Source organism: Brassica oleracea, chromosome C7 (assembly GCF_000695525.1).
Source record: "Brassica oleracea var. oleracea cultivar TO1000 chromosome C7, BOL, whole genome shotgun sequence".
Taxonomy (NCBI): domain Eukaryota; kingdom Viridiplantae; phylum Streptophyta; class Magnoliopsida; order Brassicales; family Brassicaceae; genus Brassica; species Brassica oleracea.
This window is the reverse complement of record NC_027754.1, coordinates 30,765,610-30,779,713: the sequence shown is the minus strand read 5'-3', so window position 1 is coordinate 30,779,713 and position 14,104 is coordinate 30,765,610. Positions and strand designations below refer to the sequence as shown.

General features: G+C 32.8%; 2 protein-coding genes across 2 annotated transcripts; both read right to left on the bottom strand.

Annotated features, from left to right (window-relative positions):
• Positions 1–2,968: 2,968 nt before the first annotated feature.
• Positions 2,969–5,533, bottom strand: LOC106304754 (PHD finger protein ALFIN-LIKE 6). Its single transcript, XM_013741145.1, is given in 5 exon segments — positions 2,969–3,333; positions 3,414–3,543; positions 3,891–4,119; positions 5,161–5,193; positions 5,395–5,533. Coding segments are annotated over 5 exon segments (744 nt in total). The 5' UTR covers positions 5,495–5,533; the 3' UTR covers positions 2,969–3,081.
• A 4,553-nt stretch (positions 5,534–10,086) lies between these two features.
• LOC106301658 (NAC domain-containing protein 19-like) lies at positions 10,087–13,085 on the bottom strand. Its single transcript, XM_013738111.1, has 3 exons — positions 12,615–13,085; positions 11,801–12,069; positions 10,087–10,902 (listed from the first exon to the last, which is right to left on the bottom strand). The coding sequence occupies exons 1-3, from the start codon at positions 12,907–12,909 to the stop codon at positions 10,222–10,224; spliced, it is 1,245 nt and encodes a 414-aa protein (XP_013593565.1). The 5' UTR covers positions 12,910–13,085; the 3' UTR covers positions 10,087–10,221.
• Positions 13,086–14,104: the final 1,019 nt, after the last annotated feature.

Sequence of the window (14,104 nt, the reverse complement as noted above, 5' to 3'; positions counted from 1 at the left end):
GGCTCCATCCATGCTCATCTTTCACCTCCCTTTGGATCATAATGCTCCCAAACATCTCAAATCACTCCATGGCACACTCCAACACCTAATAAGGACAATGAATGCAAAATGCAACCTAGACATGGCTAAATCCTAATCTATATGATGAAAATGCTCATGGATGAATGGATAAAACAATGTAAATATGCAAGATATCAAAAAGCTACTTGGAACAGAATTAGGGTTGCTGCCCATCCAATTTCTTGGCACAAACTTATTTGGTTCAGGGAGGAAATCCCAAGATGCTCCTTTATTGCCTGGCTAGCCATTCTTGGAAGGCTCCCCACCAGAGATCGTCTTTCAACTTGGGGATTAACGGTTCCGCTGAGTTGCGTCCTGTGTTCTACAGGGATTGAGTTCCATGATCACATGTTCTTTCAATGTCCCTGTGCTACTGCAGTCTGGACTCGATTATGTGCTTCATATATAACGGCCCCTCCGGTATCTATCCTCTCGTGCATCACTTTGCTGGACCAAGCCCCGCTGGCATCCTCTACTGCTGCACAATCGGTTTTCAAGCTTCTGTTGCAAGTCATCTCCTATGTCCTTTGGCGGGAAAGAAATTTCAGAATCTTCAGAGACACATCATCACCAACTCAGGCTTATGTTTCCCGGGTTGACAGGATGATTCGCGACCGTCTTCTCTCCATCATTCCACCCTCTTCACGTCCTCCACCAGCCCCTTCCCTGCTGCAAATCTTCTTTTCTTTCTCACTCTCTCCTGTCTAATGTTGCTGTTTCTTTCCTTTTCTGTAATAAGTGGTCTTCCACGACTCTGTAAAACTGAAAACTGGTTATAAATCTTAACATTTTAACCAAAAAAAAAAAACATTTTATCCAAATTGTTTTTTTTTTGCTAAATATGTATGCAAATTGTGTACTTATGTTATATATGTTATAACCATTTGCAGTTACATTTATTTTTATTTATCAAACCAAAATTGTATATTTACAAAAAAAAAATTGGGAAATAGAATTATACAAAATTTGAATTAAGTCCAGTCAAGACCAAACAAATAAAATAAAACAAATCAGAGATGCATTGCTAAAAATAGTTGATCACATAACAGGCTTCGAAGCATCAGTGGAAAATGGTAAGCATACTTGAACGAAGCAAATACGACTACAAATAGATTTTTCGATGGTGTTAGTCAGCTAAGAAACATAGATCAATACATCATTATGACGTATTTCAATACGAACCAGAACGAAGTCTAATCTATTGCAAGCTTTAGATTAAAAATTTGGGAACTTATGAGACTAGCATATGGTGAACTTTAAACAAAAAACACTATTATTCAAATATAACAAATATTTAAATTATACTAAATTGTTTCTAATTAAGTACTGAACGATAGCTTTTATGTAAAATAAAAAACATTTATGGCTTTTCATTTTGGTTTGTTTTAACAAAAAAAAAAATATATTAAAGTCATACTTTTTCAAAACATTGTACCAAATATGGGTTTGGAGACTATCTAGATGAATCATTCTTGTCAATACAACTTTCTTTATCGATTCACAAAAAGATACATACAAAACAAAGTTAATACAGTTTTCTTAAGAAATACACAGGCAATTCCAAACAAAAGAAAATAACAATTTTATTATCTGAATAGACAAGATTTATATTGGACGACATTAGGAAGACACACCTTGTCACAATTGTGAATGCCAGACACATAAATTAAGAAAAATAAAAAGAATATTGGACACAATGTCTATAAAGCTTATATATTTTTAATTATAATTTGACTCGTCTATAAATTATCTCGGAACATAATTCGATTGAACGAGAACCTCTATTCTTGGTTTAATATTTTAAAAGAAAAGAAACATATACAATATTTTGTTGATTTTTTTCAACACAATCCAGGATTAGTTGATAAAACACACCTGTTTTTAAAAAAAAAATCGGAAAATTTTGAAAATAATATGTTCTTCATAAAAAAAAAAATATGATTATCAGTATCTGTTCATACAACTATACAAATATCTCGTGTTTTCAACCTGACGGCAACATAATACTTTTTTTGTGCAACTCGGCAACATAATACTAAAAATTAATAATCCACTAAAATGGTGATTCAAACGGACCCAGTCTGGTAAAAACAAGTAATTTGAAAGAAACTCCAATTTTGGATTTATCCACTAAAAGAGAATAAACAGGTTGAAACATTGATCGATCCAATGACTTTGTATTGAATGGTTATTACCAAACATATATCAACAACGCAGTAGATGTATTTACGAAGATGACAGATTTGTGTATCTTTCTGATTTTGCATCAAACCAAAACCTTGTGGTTTACCTATATGTTCGATGGATTCTTCAGATAATGCATTTGTAATTGCGTACAGAAAAAAAAAACAAAAAGGCCAAAAAAACACATGCATCTGTTTTGTTAGATATTAGGAGGCCCCTATCAGTATGACCCATATATTTGAGTCATTTACTTCATGTCTTTTGAGAAAGGTCCGATCTATTAAATACCTTGCAAATAATATATGAACAATTAGATAATGCTAGAAGAAAGAACCAACTGACAAAGACATGTAAACTAGTAATCTGTTATAATATCTTCTGTGTGTCATTATTTGGATTTAGGTTTTATCCACACAAAAAGTATTTATCAAAACTAGAATATGTAACCTACTCGTTTGTAGAATTTTTCTTATCTGATACTCGTTATCAGGCCTTTTTTTTTTTTTTTTTTTTTTTTTGCCTGGTACACTTTATCTAGTAGTTTATTAAAATATATACACTATACATTACATATAATCTCATATGCTGATAAATATAAAGCATATTATTACCAATACCTGCAATGACTGTAGACGAAAAAACAAGACTCAAACATGCAAATTAGTAGCAGCATTGACATAAACAACAACAAAAATCCAGAAAAAAAAAGAAAGGCATTCCCAATTGTACATATTTTCAATCCATAATGAAAACTAAACAATTAAAAAAAGAAACGTATATTTTTATCATCTTACATCTTCTAAAACCCAATTATCTGCTTTTTTTGTTTATATGACATCAAGGTCTGGCTCTCTTGTTAGTGCAACAGGGGCATTTGTGGTGCTTGATGTGCTCTGCTTTAGCAGGTGTTATCTTCACACATTTTCCATGGAACCATTTCTCACACGCGTCGCAGCATATCCAAAACTCATCTGTACCGTAGCTGTCTCCACAAGCGCCACAAACCGCACCTTGTTCCTCCTCCTCCTCCTCCTCGTCTTCACTCTCATCTTCTTCTTTAGGCGGTGGAGATGACGTCATCTTCGAAACCTTTATACAAAGAGATAAGTGCTTATCAAAGGATGAAGAGTGAGAGAGGGATATATTTATAATAGATAAACAGAAGATACCTTTAAGCCACTAGGTTTGCTTTTGCTATTGTTGTTGTTGGTACCAGAATGATCTTTGGATTGCTTTGCATTGCCTGTCACAACCTCGAAAATGGTTGGAAGATCGTTTATCATCTGGAAGAGTCTCTTCCTAGAAAAGGAATCAATTCACTGGATAAGCTTCAGAGGAAAGTAGTGGTTACTACAATGCAGTGCAAACTGCCTAGGGTAATTACAAGAAATACAGATCAGAATCAGGCACATATCACATCTATTGACCTGAATCCTAACTCAAACAACACTGGTCCAGTTAGGTGGGATTCATAACACTTGTGACTTCAGTTTGGTCTCATGAAGTAAACGATAGGAATTCAACCCACTGAACAACATCAAGAGAGTCAATAAAGACACACAGAGATTGTGTAAATATAAGCAACAAGAGGATGCTAGAACAGTCATTATAACCTTAGCACACAGCTGAGAAGGAAGGAAACTTACCTCTCATTCTTGCCAAACCCGAAACGTGCGCCAAAGTAGAAGACAACCGAAAGCAGCCAGGAATCACTGTGAACAGCGACCAAAGAAACCCAGTCTTTTTCTTGCATGCCGTCTCTAGCGAAATTGATGCCTAGAGCAGGTTCAGGAAGCTCAGGAGGAACTTACTCAACGGGGAGATTAACCTCCCAAGTCTCATTTGGAAGTCCATACAGACACAAGTTCTCCTTCTCTGCATATAAACAAAAACGCCTTATTTAGAAAAAAAAAAACAACACAGAATACTAATCCCAGAGAAAGCTTTTAACACAGGAGAAAAGCGGTAGAAACAAAATAAACAGTCGCTCTGAGAAAAATTAAAACTTTTTACCAAACTATTGAAAAGTGAAAACTTTTACTCTTAAGTGAGATCTGAACTAAACGACAACGATATAACACTTACACTATGAAAAATTTGTAATCAACTGAAACTCTGTTACATGACATCAGTGAACAAATTAATGAAGGATAGTTTGTAATTAAACACTGAAGAAGAAATAAGAGAAAAGGACAAAATTAGCACTAAATCAAGTTTTTGTTCCCAAACTAGCACTCAAGGTCAAAAATCACAAAAATAACACTTAATGTTTTATCAAAAGTTACAAATTTAGGGTTTAGAGTTAAATGGTGGAGTTTAGGATTTAGGGTTTAGGGTTTAAAGTTTAGGGTTTAGGGTTTAGGGTTTAGGTTTTAGGGTTTAAAGTTTAGGGTTTAGGGTTTAGGGTTTAGGTTTTAGGGTTTAAAGTTTAGGGTTTAGGGTTTAGGGTTTAGGTTTTAGGGTTTAAAGTTTAGGGTTTAGGGTTTAGGGTTTAGGTTTTAGGGTTTAAAGTTTAGGGTTTAGGGTTTAGGGTTTAGGTTTTAGGGTTTAAAGTTTAGGGTTTAGGGTTTAGGGTTTAGGTTTTAGGGTTTAAAGTTTAGGGTTTAGGGTTTAGGGTTTAGGTTTTAGGGTTTAAAGTTTAGGGTTTAGGGTTTAGGGTTTAGGTTTTAGGGTTTAAAGTTTAGGGTTTAGGGTTTAGGGTTTAGGTTTTAGGGTTTAAAGTTTAGGGTTTAGGGTTTAGGGTTTAGAGTTGAGAAATGAGGTTTTGGGGATAAGATTTCAAATTTTGAAAAATAAAAAAATTAAAATTTTCAAAAGATAAAATGCTATTTTGGTCATTTTAGTTTTTGAATGTTATTTTTGTGATATAAACTTAGAAAGTTGCTATTTTGGAGATTTGTCCAACAAATAACTCACCAGGATCGCATGTTTGGTAAAACTTCACCATATCTGCATTAAAACAAAAAAAAAACAAAGAAACGTCAAATCTCATCAAGAAACCCACAAAAATAGGATTTTTTTTTTTTATGATCGCGGAAGAAGCAGAAACACAAATCAACGCAATCTTTTGATTCGCTGGTACGGACTTGTCGGAGAAAACAAAACAGTTGAGAATCGGACAAAACAGGAAAGAACAAAGAGTAAACTGACCGAAAGTGAGAGCCTTAATGAGACCAGCTCGTCGACCTCTGAAGTCGCTAAAGACCTCTTCCACAGTTCGAGGTGTATGTTGAGTAATAATCCCCTCCATTTTTTTTATCCACCCAACAACAACTTCACAGACCAGAGAATTGAAATAACTTCTATAATATTGTTCAAAATTGAAATATTAAAAAAATTCAAAACATAAATATTAAATACTAACTAAAAACCAACACATAACAAAAATTAAATAAAAACAACACCTAATATAAACTAAATTAAAGCAAAATCAATGATCCAAAACTATTAATCATAACTTACCGAGAGTTCTGAATTACGATAAGCAAAAGCGTGAGAGAGGTATGTCAAATTTGGGATCAACGAAGTTTGTGAGAGAAATGATAGGGTTAATGTGGGTTTATATAGAAGATTTTTATAATTCCTAAATAATATAGTTTTTTTTTCTTTCTTCGAAAAAGTTATAGATAACTTTTAAAGGTTTAATTTCTATATTACTTATATGTATGTTTTACGTTTTAATTTTAGAAGATAAATATGATTAATATAGAAATTATCTATTAAGAATATTTGCTTGACATTTTAATTTTAGAAGATAAATATGATAAATACAGAAATTATCTTTTTTTATATAAAAAATAGAAGTTATCCAAATATAATATATATATATATAATATAATATATAATTGTAAGTATAAAAATGAACGAGCTCATGAGCAAGCTCATGTTCATTAAAGATCATTCATATAACTCGTGATCTAATTAAAGCTCGATCATTACACTCATTTATTAAATGAGCTTAAAATATAGAGATCATGCTCATGAAAAAACGAGCCGAGCTGAGCCAGCTCATGAGCTATAACTCATTTTGACACCCCTACCCAGGAGGAATAAACACGTATGCATCACGTGTACGAAAGAGAGATTGAAGGAACATGCGTCGAACGCAGAAACCGCATCCATGCCTCCGCCGACCAGAGCTTTACGCCCGAACTCTGAAAACCCACCGGAGACCAATCTCATCGGGGCCAGAGTAAATACCGGAGTAGATTAGAGATAACCAAGCGAACCACCGAGATAATCACTTCACCGGATTGAAAACACTCAATTCAAAGGAACTACATCGACCTAATCTCTCTAAATTGAAAGACGTCGCAAACCACCAGAACCTACCCAGAACAGGATCACGATCAAAGAAACCCACCAACTCTAAAGCATACACATTCATTGCCTAAGCTCCATCCTTCAGAGAGCGTCAATCGACTCGAATCAAGATCTCATCCAAAACACCAACGACCAAGCACAAAGAGACAAAATCTTCACACAGATCGGAAGCTCTATCCATCGGAGAGCGTCAATCGACCATCGGAGAGCGTCAATCGACCAGAGTCGAGATCTCATCCACAACACCAAGCCACCAAACACAAAGAAACAGAACCGTCCCACAGATCGAGAAAATCCGGGGAAGCCGACGACACCCTGAAGAAGAAAGATCTAATTCGGAGTTAAAATCCGGTCGTCTTCACCGGAGAAGAAGTTGATGACGCCAGAACCGAAAACCAGCCGACGCTCCAAAAGAATAGAAGGTTCGCCAGAGTCTGAGACCAGCCATCGATGCTAAGATTTCTACCGATGTCGAAAAGGAAACGGTCGTTGAAAACGAGAAGTAAGATACTATTCCGACGGTGACACCAAGGGCGCGCCACCACCGAAAAACGCAGGTACCAGATGGAGAACGAGGTCTCTGTTTTTTTTTTTCTCTCTCTTTTTAACGCGGTTTCATTAAATTTAAATAAAACAAAAATGATAAGTTCAGTGGCAAAATAAAATAAAAACACTTCCTACAACCTAACTATTATTTATATATTTCGGCCTTAATAAATATTCAAATAAATATTCAAATGAGAGTTACAATATTGTAGTTCAGTTTTGTTTTCACTTTAATTTAATTCTTTAAACGGTTAGAAATTTGATATAATCATTTGTAGTATTCAGTTTGTTTTCAGTTTAGTTCGTTTTATAGTTAAAATCATAATTTGAAATTTTATAAAATGAATAATGTAATATTATGGTTATATATCTATTTGTGATACATAGTGAATTTTGGTTTAGTTCAAGATGCTAAAACACAGCCCAACTTTACCGGGATATGAAGGGATGAAGTGTCTGGCCTAGTAGAGAGTAATGGGCTTTTGAAGCAACCTGGGAGTAATGGGTGTTGTGAGATTTGAAAAGCCCATTACTCTCTTAAAAAGAAAAGGTCGAGAGGCAATCAGGCAGACGAAGCTATTTGTCTTTAAACATTGGGAGAAAACCTCTTTTGGAAGAACTATGTACTAAAAGTTTCAAAACAATAATAGATTCTTGCTATATTAAACTTTATTGAGATAGATTTAAAGAAACGTATAGAGCTTTAGTTTATTTAAGTGCAAGACGTCATGAAATGGAAAATAATTTAAGATATCGTCATTAAGTGTGAAGATTTTGGATGGATGCATAGAAATGAGGGAGTATAGAGTTGCAGAAAATGGTTACTTCCAACGTTAGCTCCTCTTAATCTCATTACACATATTTATATAGGAATATATCTTGCTATGAACCTGATCAGTTGTGTTTTTTAGACTTATGGATGAGTCATAATATTGAGCTTATGTCTATGCTTTTGTGTCTTTGACTCTTTGTGAATCCTCCAGAATTATTATCAAAGATTGGTCATAAGTCTAGATAGACAATGAGTTAAATGTTTAATTGTTACTCTAGCTACGGGGAAGATATTGCCAGGGCCGGTCCTGAGAATTTGGAGGTCCAAGACCATTTAGTAAAAATTTCAAAAATTTGGGGGCCTAAAATTTTTTTTTTTTAACAAATTGATGACCTATTTACGTATAAATTTTTTTAAAAATTTTGGGGGCCCAAAGCGAATGTTTCATTGGGGTTACCCTAGGACCGGCCCTGGATATTGTAGACAATTTTACAATGAAAAAACTAATAAACCAAAAAAACATTTCTAGCTATATACTCCCTCTGTTTTTAAAAGATGTATATTCTAGACTTTTCACATATATTAAGAAAACTCATTAAATATGCATTGTTTTTTGTGAATAACAATTTTTCATAATTTTTAGCCAATAGAAATTCAATAAACACCATTAATTTTTTTGAAACTTACAATTTTTCATAAAATCATACATTGAAAAGGTAAAAAATGTATCTTTTTGAAACAAATTTTTTTTCCAGAACATACATCTTTTAGGAACGGAGGGAGTACTTCACAATATTTGTTACACGCATAACTATATAAACAACATCAATGCATGCATTAAAAAAAATTAAAATAAAATACACATAACATATTTGAACAAGGGTCAGCCAAATTTAAATACATTTTATTATTAGTCGTGAACTGAAATTTAAGCTAGTATCCAAATCTTTTGAAAATGTTAAACATGGTTGTTGCTTAAAAACGTATGGTCTTTTTACATTGCATTCCCTACGTTTTTATTTTCTCAAACCCTAAGTTAGATTTGGCAAAAAAAAATATTTTGTCAAACCCTAAGTCCTACTTTCGTAGACAAAACTAGCCAGCGTATATAGTTTATCATCATCTGTTGAATTATTAAGAGTTAGTAGATTGTTTTATAAAGTCGCACTAATCAGGTTTAACAACTTGGATCTAATTTGTTTTAGTCAAAAATAAAGAAGAAGAAAACTTGGATCTAGTGTGTACGACAATTAATGCCAAATGAATTTAAATAATTGGTAAATGAAAGACACAAAATATTAGTCTCCTCTTATTTTAGTTGTGATTTAGAAAATTATACTGAAAACTAATTTACCATCAATTTGTTGAAACGTATTTAAAATTTGTGATTTTAATTAGTCTTTTTGTCGTCAACAGTCTAATTTTATTGCTGTAATCTGTTCGTACATGAAAACTGAAATCGAACAAATAGGTATAATTATCTTTGTTTGGTTCGATTTGTGGATCAAAATGTTCAGCAAGATTTGGTTAGAAACGGTGTTAAACTAGATGGATACCTTAGTCGTACGTAGTTTATAGGATCCTAGTTTAATATATAACAACTACGTGTTTTGCCCGCTCATGCGGGCATAATGAATATTTATTAGTTTATATTATATTATTTCAATGTGCGGACATAATGAATATTTATTAGTTTATATTATATTATTTCAAAAACCAGCATGAAAGTTTATTATTTACGTTTTCAAAAAGTTAAACTAAGCATTAAATTATTTGTAAATGACAAAAATTTCATCAAAATATATATTTATGCTTATTATTGTGTTGAAATATAAAACTCACATATAAGAAAATATTTTTATACAAATTTTTGCTTGATTAATATTTAATCTTATATTGTTTTACATCTTAAGTTTTTTTAACTTTTATAATTGAAAACATTATTTTCAAATAACAACACAATATATATACTTTTAGGTTTTGAACACTTTTTATTATTATTAATTTTAATCACTTACGTAATCAAAAAGAATTAAAATTCACTTTTATATTGTAACTAATTTGTATATTTTATTCATTAAGGACTGAAACATATTAGCACTCTAATTTTTAACGTGAGAGCTCAAATGCAAAAAATCACTTGGTAAATAATAGAATATATTAATATAATACTAATAAAATGGATATATGTAGAAAATCAGTTCCATTACATAAATTGCAATAACCAATCATAGTCTGTAGCTATAAGTAACTTGTTTCATAATACAATGAACATATAAAGATATATAATGAAGCAACATTTTTAAGTAATTTGTAACATTGAAGATCCAATTAAATTACTTGAAAGGAGAATCAGTATAATGATTTTTGTTTCCATGATCAGGTACTATTGGATTCCACATATCCCACAAGGCATTGTTTGGAATCGTCCCTGCGGGGATCATGTTCATGGCTAACGCCGCCTGAGTTTGAGGGGTTAGCGCCGCTGTAGTAGCCGCCGCCACCAATTGCAACGCGTTTGCGTTTGCGCTTAGTTGTTGATTATGAAACTGTTGAGCGATTTGATAGTATTGGTGATTGATATTAACTCCATCAGATATTTGGTAGTTAACGAGTCTTTGAAGATCATCAACAATTGCGGTCTCATCATCTTCTTGATTAGTTGTAGAGACTATAGGTGTGTTGCTTGCACCATAAGGCATTGGACGATAAATGTTCTGATTGGCTAGAGCTATGGTGACGTCAGAATTACTGTTTGTGGTGGTTGTGGTGCTACCGTCGCCGGAATATTCGGTTGAGAGCCTGTCGAGATTGTGGCTGATATTGTTGTTGTTGTTAAGGTTGTTGTCGGAATGATTAGAAGAAGATGAGTGGTGTTGCTGTTGTTGTCTTAAGGCCAATCGGGATGATGTTGATGATGAGATTTGGTTATGATGTCTTGTGGATAGAGAACGTGGTGCGGATGGATGATCTTCTACTCCTGGCCTCTTGTACACTCGGCACAATGATATCTCAGCCTATATATATCATGTACACAGTGATTAGACTTGAGATACATATCAGTAATAACGTGTACAATTGCATTGGTAGACTACTACCATTGACGTAGATATATATATATATATATATATTACATTGATCACTTTTTTCAATTTGAGATATAAGGATTGATATATATGTATATATACTTTTCTACTTCTCTAGTCATGTATTTTACCAGTGAAATATAGTTGGATGTGTGTAAATCATACACAATTTATATTTGTAAGCTTATGTCAAGCTTGTTGTATACTTAGCTATCTATTTATATAGTGACAGATTAATATACGAACAAACCGAAAACAATATATTCATCAGCCAGTGCATAAGTTACCATTTTTCATTTTGTTATGTTCCGTATATCGTAATCATTCATATCTTCTATAAAGAAGTTAATTAATTTTTGTATATAAAAATACTGTTATACATTCATATATGTGCCAAATTCAAAAAAGTGTCAGGCAAGTTAAATATAAGTCATGAATGTGAAAAAGAGAAGGAAACAATGTGATGAATTGTAAGAACACTAACTAAGCCTCTCCAAAAACAATGTGATACTTGTGAGTATATAGACATGTAAGTAGCTATCTTATTAAAGTCTTCTACCATGCATATGGGCCATGGCTAGTAATTTAAAGAGTTCATGCGTATGGCATGAACATTTTCAGGACTTAAGCGCAAACGCCGCCTTGCATTTAATTAGCTCAGCTACAAGCATTTTGAATCTTATAAAATGAAAGATAAGTAAAAACTAATCATGAAAATAAAATTCAAACAACGTAGGGATCTCATTTCAATTTGTAAGGCATCAACCTAGCTAGGGTTATATCTATGTCTATATGGGTTACATATAAAAAGACTTTATTGAATATGTACCTTTTGGTATTTCTCGGTTTCATGGTGAGGGAGACGATACTCATTCATAATCCAACTGGTACGAGTGCCTTTAGGGGCTTTACCGGAGTAGAAAACTAGGGTTTTCTTTAAGCCGATCGGCCGAGAAGTCTCCGATCTGATCATCCGATCAGCTCCGGTGGCTTTCCAATACCCCGAAGTCGTTACTCGGTTTGGTCTATCTCCATTTCTATACTTTCGATCTCTTGGCACATAGAAGTACCACTCTTTCTCTCCTATCGCCGCCATCGCTGCATACACATATCGTCCATCAACCTTATATAATCTTATGATAACACGAAAAAGTAAGACTTATGTTCATATACACACATGTGAATATCTTATGAAGTATGCATAGGTTGATTCTTCGGTCATTCAAAAAAAAAAGTTGATTCTTTGGAGTTCCATATTATATCTTGTATTTCCTCTTAACTAGGAAATACAAGATCTTTTAGCGAAATCAACAGGTTCTTTAAATTATACAAAACACCGTCATTCTGTTTTTTGGGTTAAAAATAATGAACCATATCCGTTATTCCAAAAATGAAATTAAAGAGGAAGTGTTGAAAGATATTTAGAATATCGGAGATTGATAAAGATATAATCAGTAAGAAGTTTATATAGGTTAGTTAAAAAAAGATAGAGTTTATATAGGTTTAAGAAAAGAAGTAGAGAGAGAGAGAGTGAGAAGAATCTCTAGATCTTAATAAATTGTTTATATGTTTATCATGTTTATATTAAGTATATATAGTACAACATCACAAAAGAAACCACAGACTATTAAATGTATACTTACCTGGAAGTTCCCAAGGATCGTAGCGATAAAGATCGAGGAAAGTGATGAGCTCAACATTGAAGCGTTTGCCTTCTACTTTACGGCGAAGATAAAACTCTATAAGTTCTTCTTCGGTGGGATGGAATCGGAATCCAGGCATGACCATGTCATGATCATGATCATCAGCTTCATCATCATTTTGAACACGACTCTCGTGGGCGCCTCCATGAGTATCCTCCTCTATATCTTTTTCATTGTTATTGTCGACTTGGTTACTCATTGTGGTGATGCTTGTTGTGGAGGATACAATTGCCATATGTAAGAAGATACTATATGAGTATATGTGTACGCATGTGGATTAAGATGAAGATGAAAAAACGATTAAGGGCTTGTTATTTTTATACTAAACAAGGAAAGGGAATAAGAGAAATGAAATTGAGTGGTGTTGGGTAGAGATAAGAGGAGGAGAAGAAAGGAAAATTTTATAGGAGTGAACGTCGTCGTTTTTAGGAGATGAGACCAAACTAGAATAAGACAGAGAGAGGAGAAGGAGAGTTAAGGAGGAGAAAAAGACTTGTCAGATTGGGGACAGGGTGTCCACGGTTTTGTTTTCTTAGCCGTGCCTTTGGACCTTTCTCTCACTCTCCATTTCTAGTTTTTTGTTATATCACAAGAACAAATATCTAATCAATTTTCTTGTTAAACAATCTAATCGTTTAACAAGTCTTATATAATGATGTATTACGAAATTAAATCGTACATGCATAACAACATAAAAGATTCATTTTGGTATATGACTTAATATTGACTCTCTCTCTCTGTTTATTATGTGTTTGTAGGTACACTATTGTAAAAATAGAGACATTTTTTTTAAATAACTAAGATGATGCCCGATATCAGCAAAACGCTCGTTTGTTTCGCACAAAAATATTATTTCTTTGTTATACAAAAAATTTCATTTTAAATTTTTTATATAATTTATACTTATTTTTAGTTTAATAATAATTGCAACTTCGGTTTAATATATTGCAAATTGGATCGATTTTATAAATAATTTTTATCATCTAAAATACTAATTAATCAAATAAATGTAATTAATAAGATCATAAATTCATTTTAATCATTTTTAATATATGCTATTTTTTTACGAAATGGTTGTTTAGGTTGTTGTTGTTATTTACCCATGGTATTTATCCACTTATTATTAATCCGAAGATAGGTTCCACTCATTGTAAATGTCCACTGCTATAAGCAAAGAAAAAGCGAAAATGTAAAGGATGCATAATAAGCCATTGTTAGAGCTTAAACAAATCGGATCTCGGATACTAAAATAAAAATGATAGTAAGTTAGGATTATTCTTGTTATTTTACTCATTATATAAGCTAAAGAATTCTGATTGGTGGCCTATATCACTATTAAAATAATAATATTATGTATGATTACTATTCAGTATGTCTCTCGTTATTATAAATATATTTACGTGTTTTTCATTTACGTCACGAACGTTCTT

Excerpts from the sequence above, each read along its gene's own strand:
- LOC106301658 (XM_013738111.1), bottom strand. The coding sequence starts at position 12,909 with ATGGCAATTGTATCCTCCACAACAAGCATCACCACAATGAGTAACCAA. Across the intron at positions 12,070-12,614 it reads CGATCCTTGGGAACTTCCAG|CGATGGCGGCGATAGGAGAG; the intron begins GTAAGTATACAT and ends ATGTGTATGCAG. Across the intron at positions 10,903-11,800 it reads AAACCGAGAAATACCAAAAG|GCTGAGATATCATTGTGCCG; the intron begins GTACATATTCAA and ends TGATATATATAG.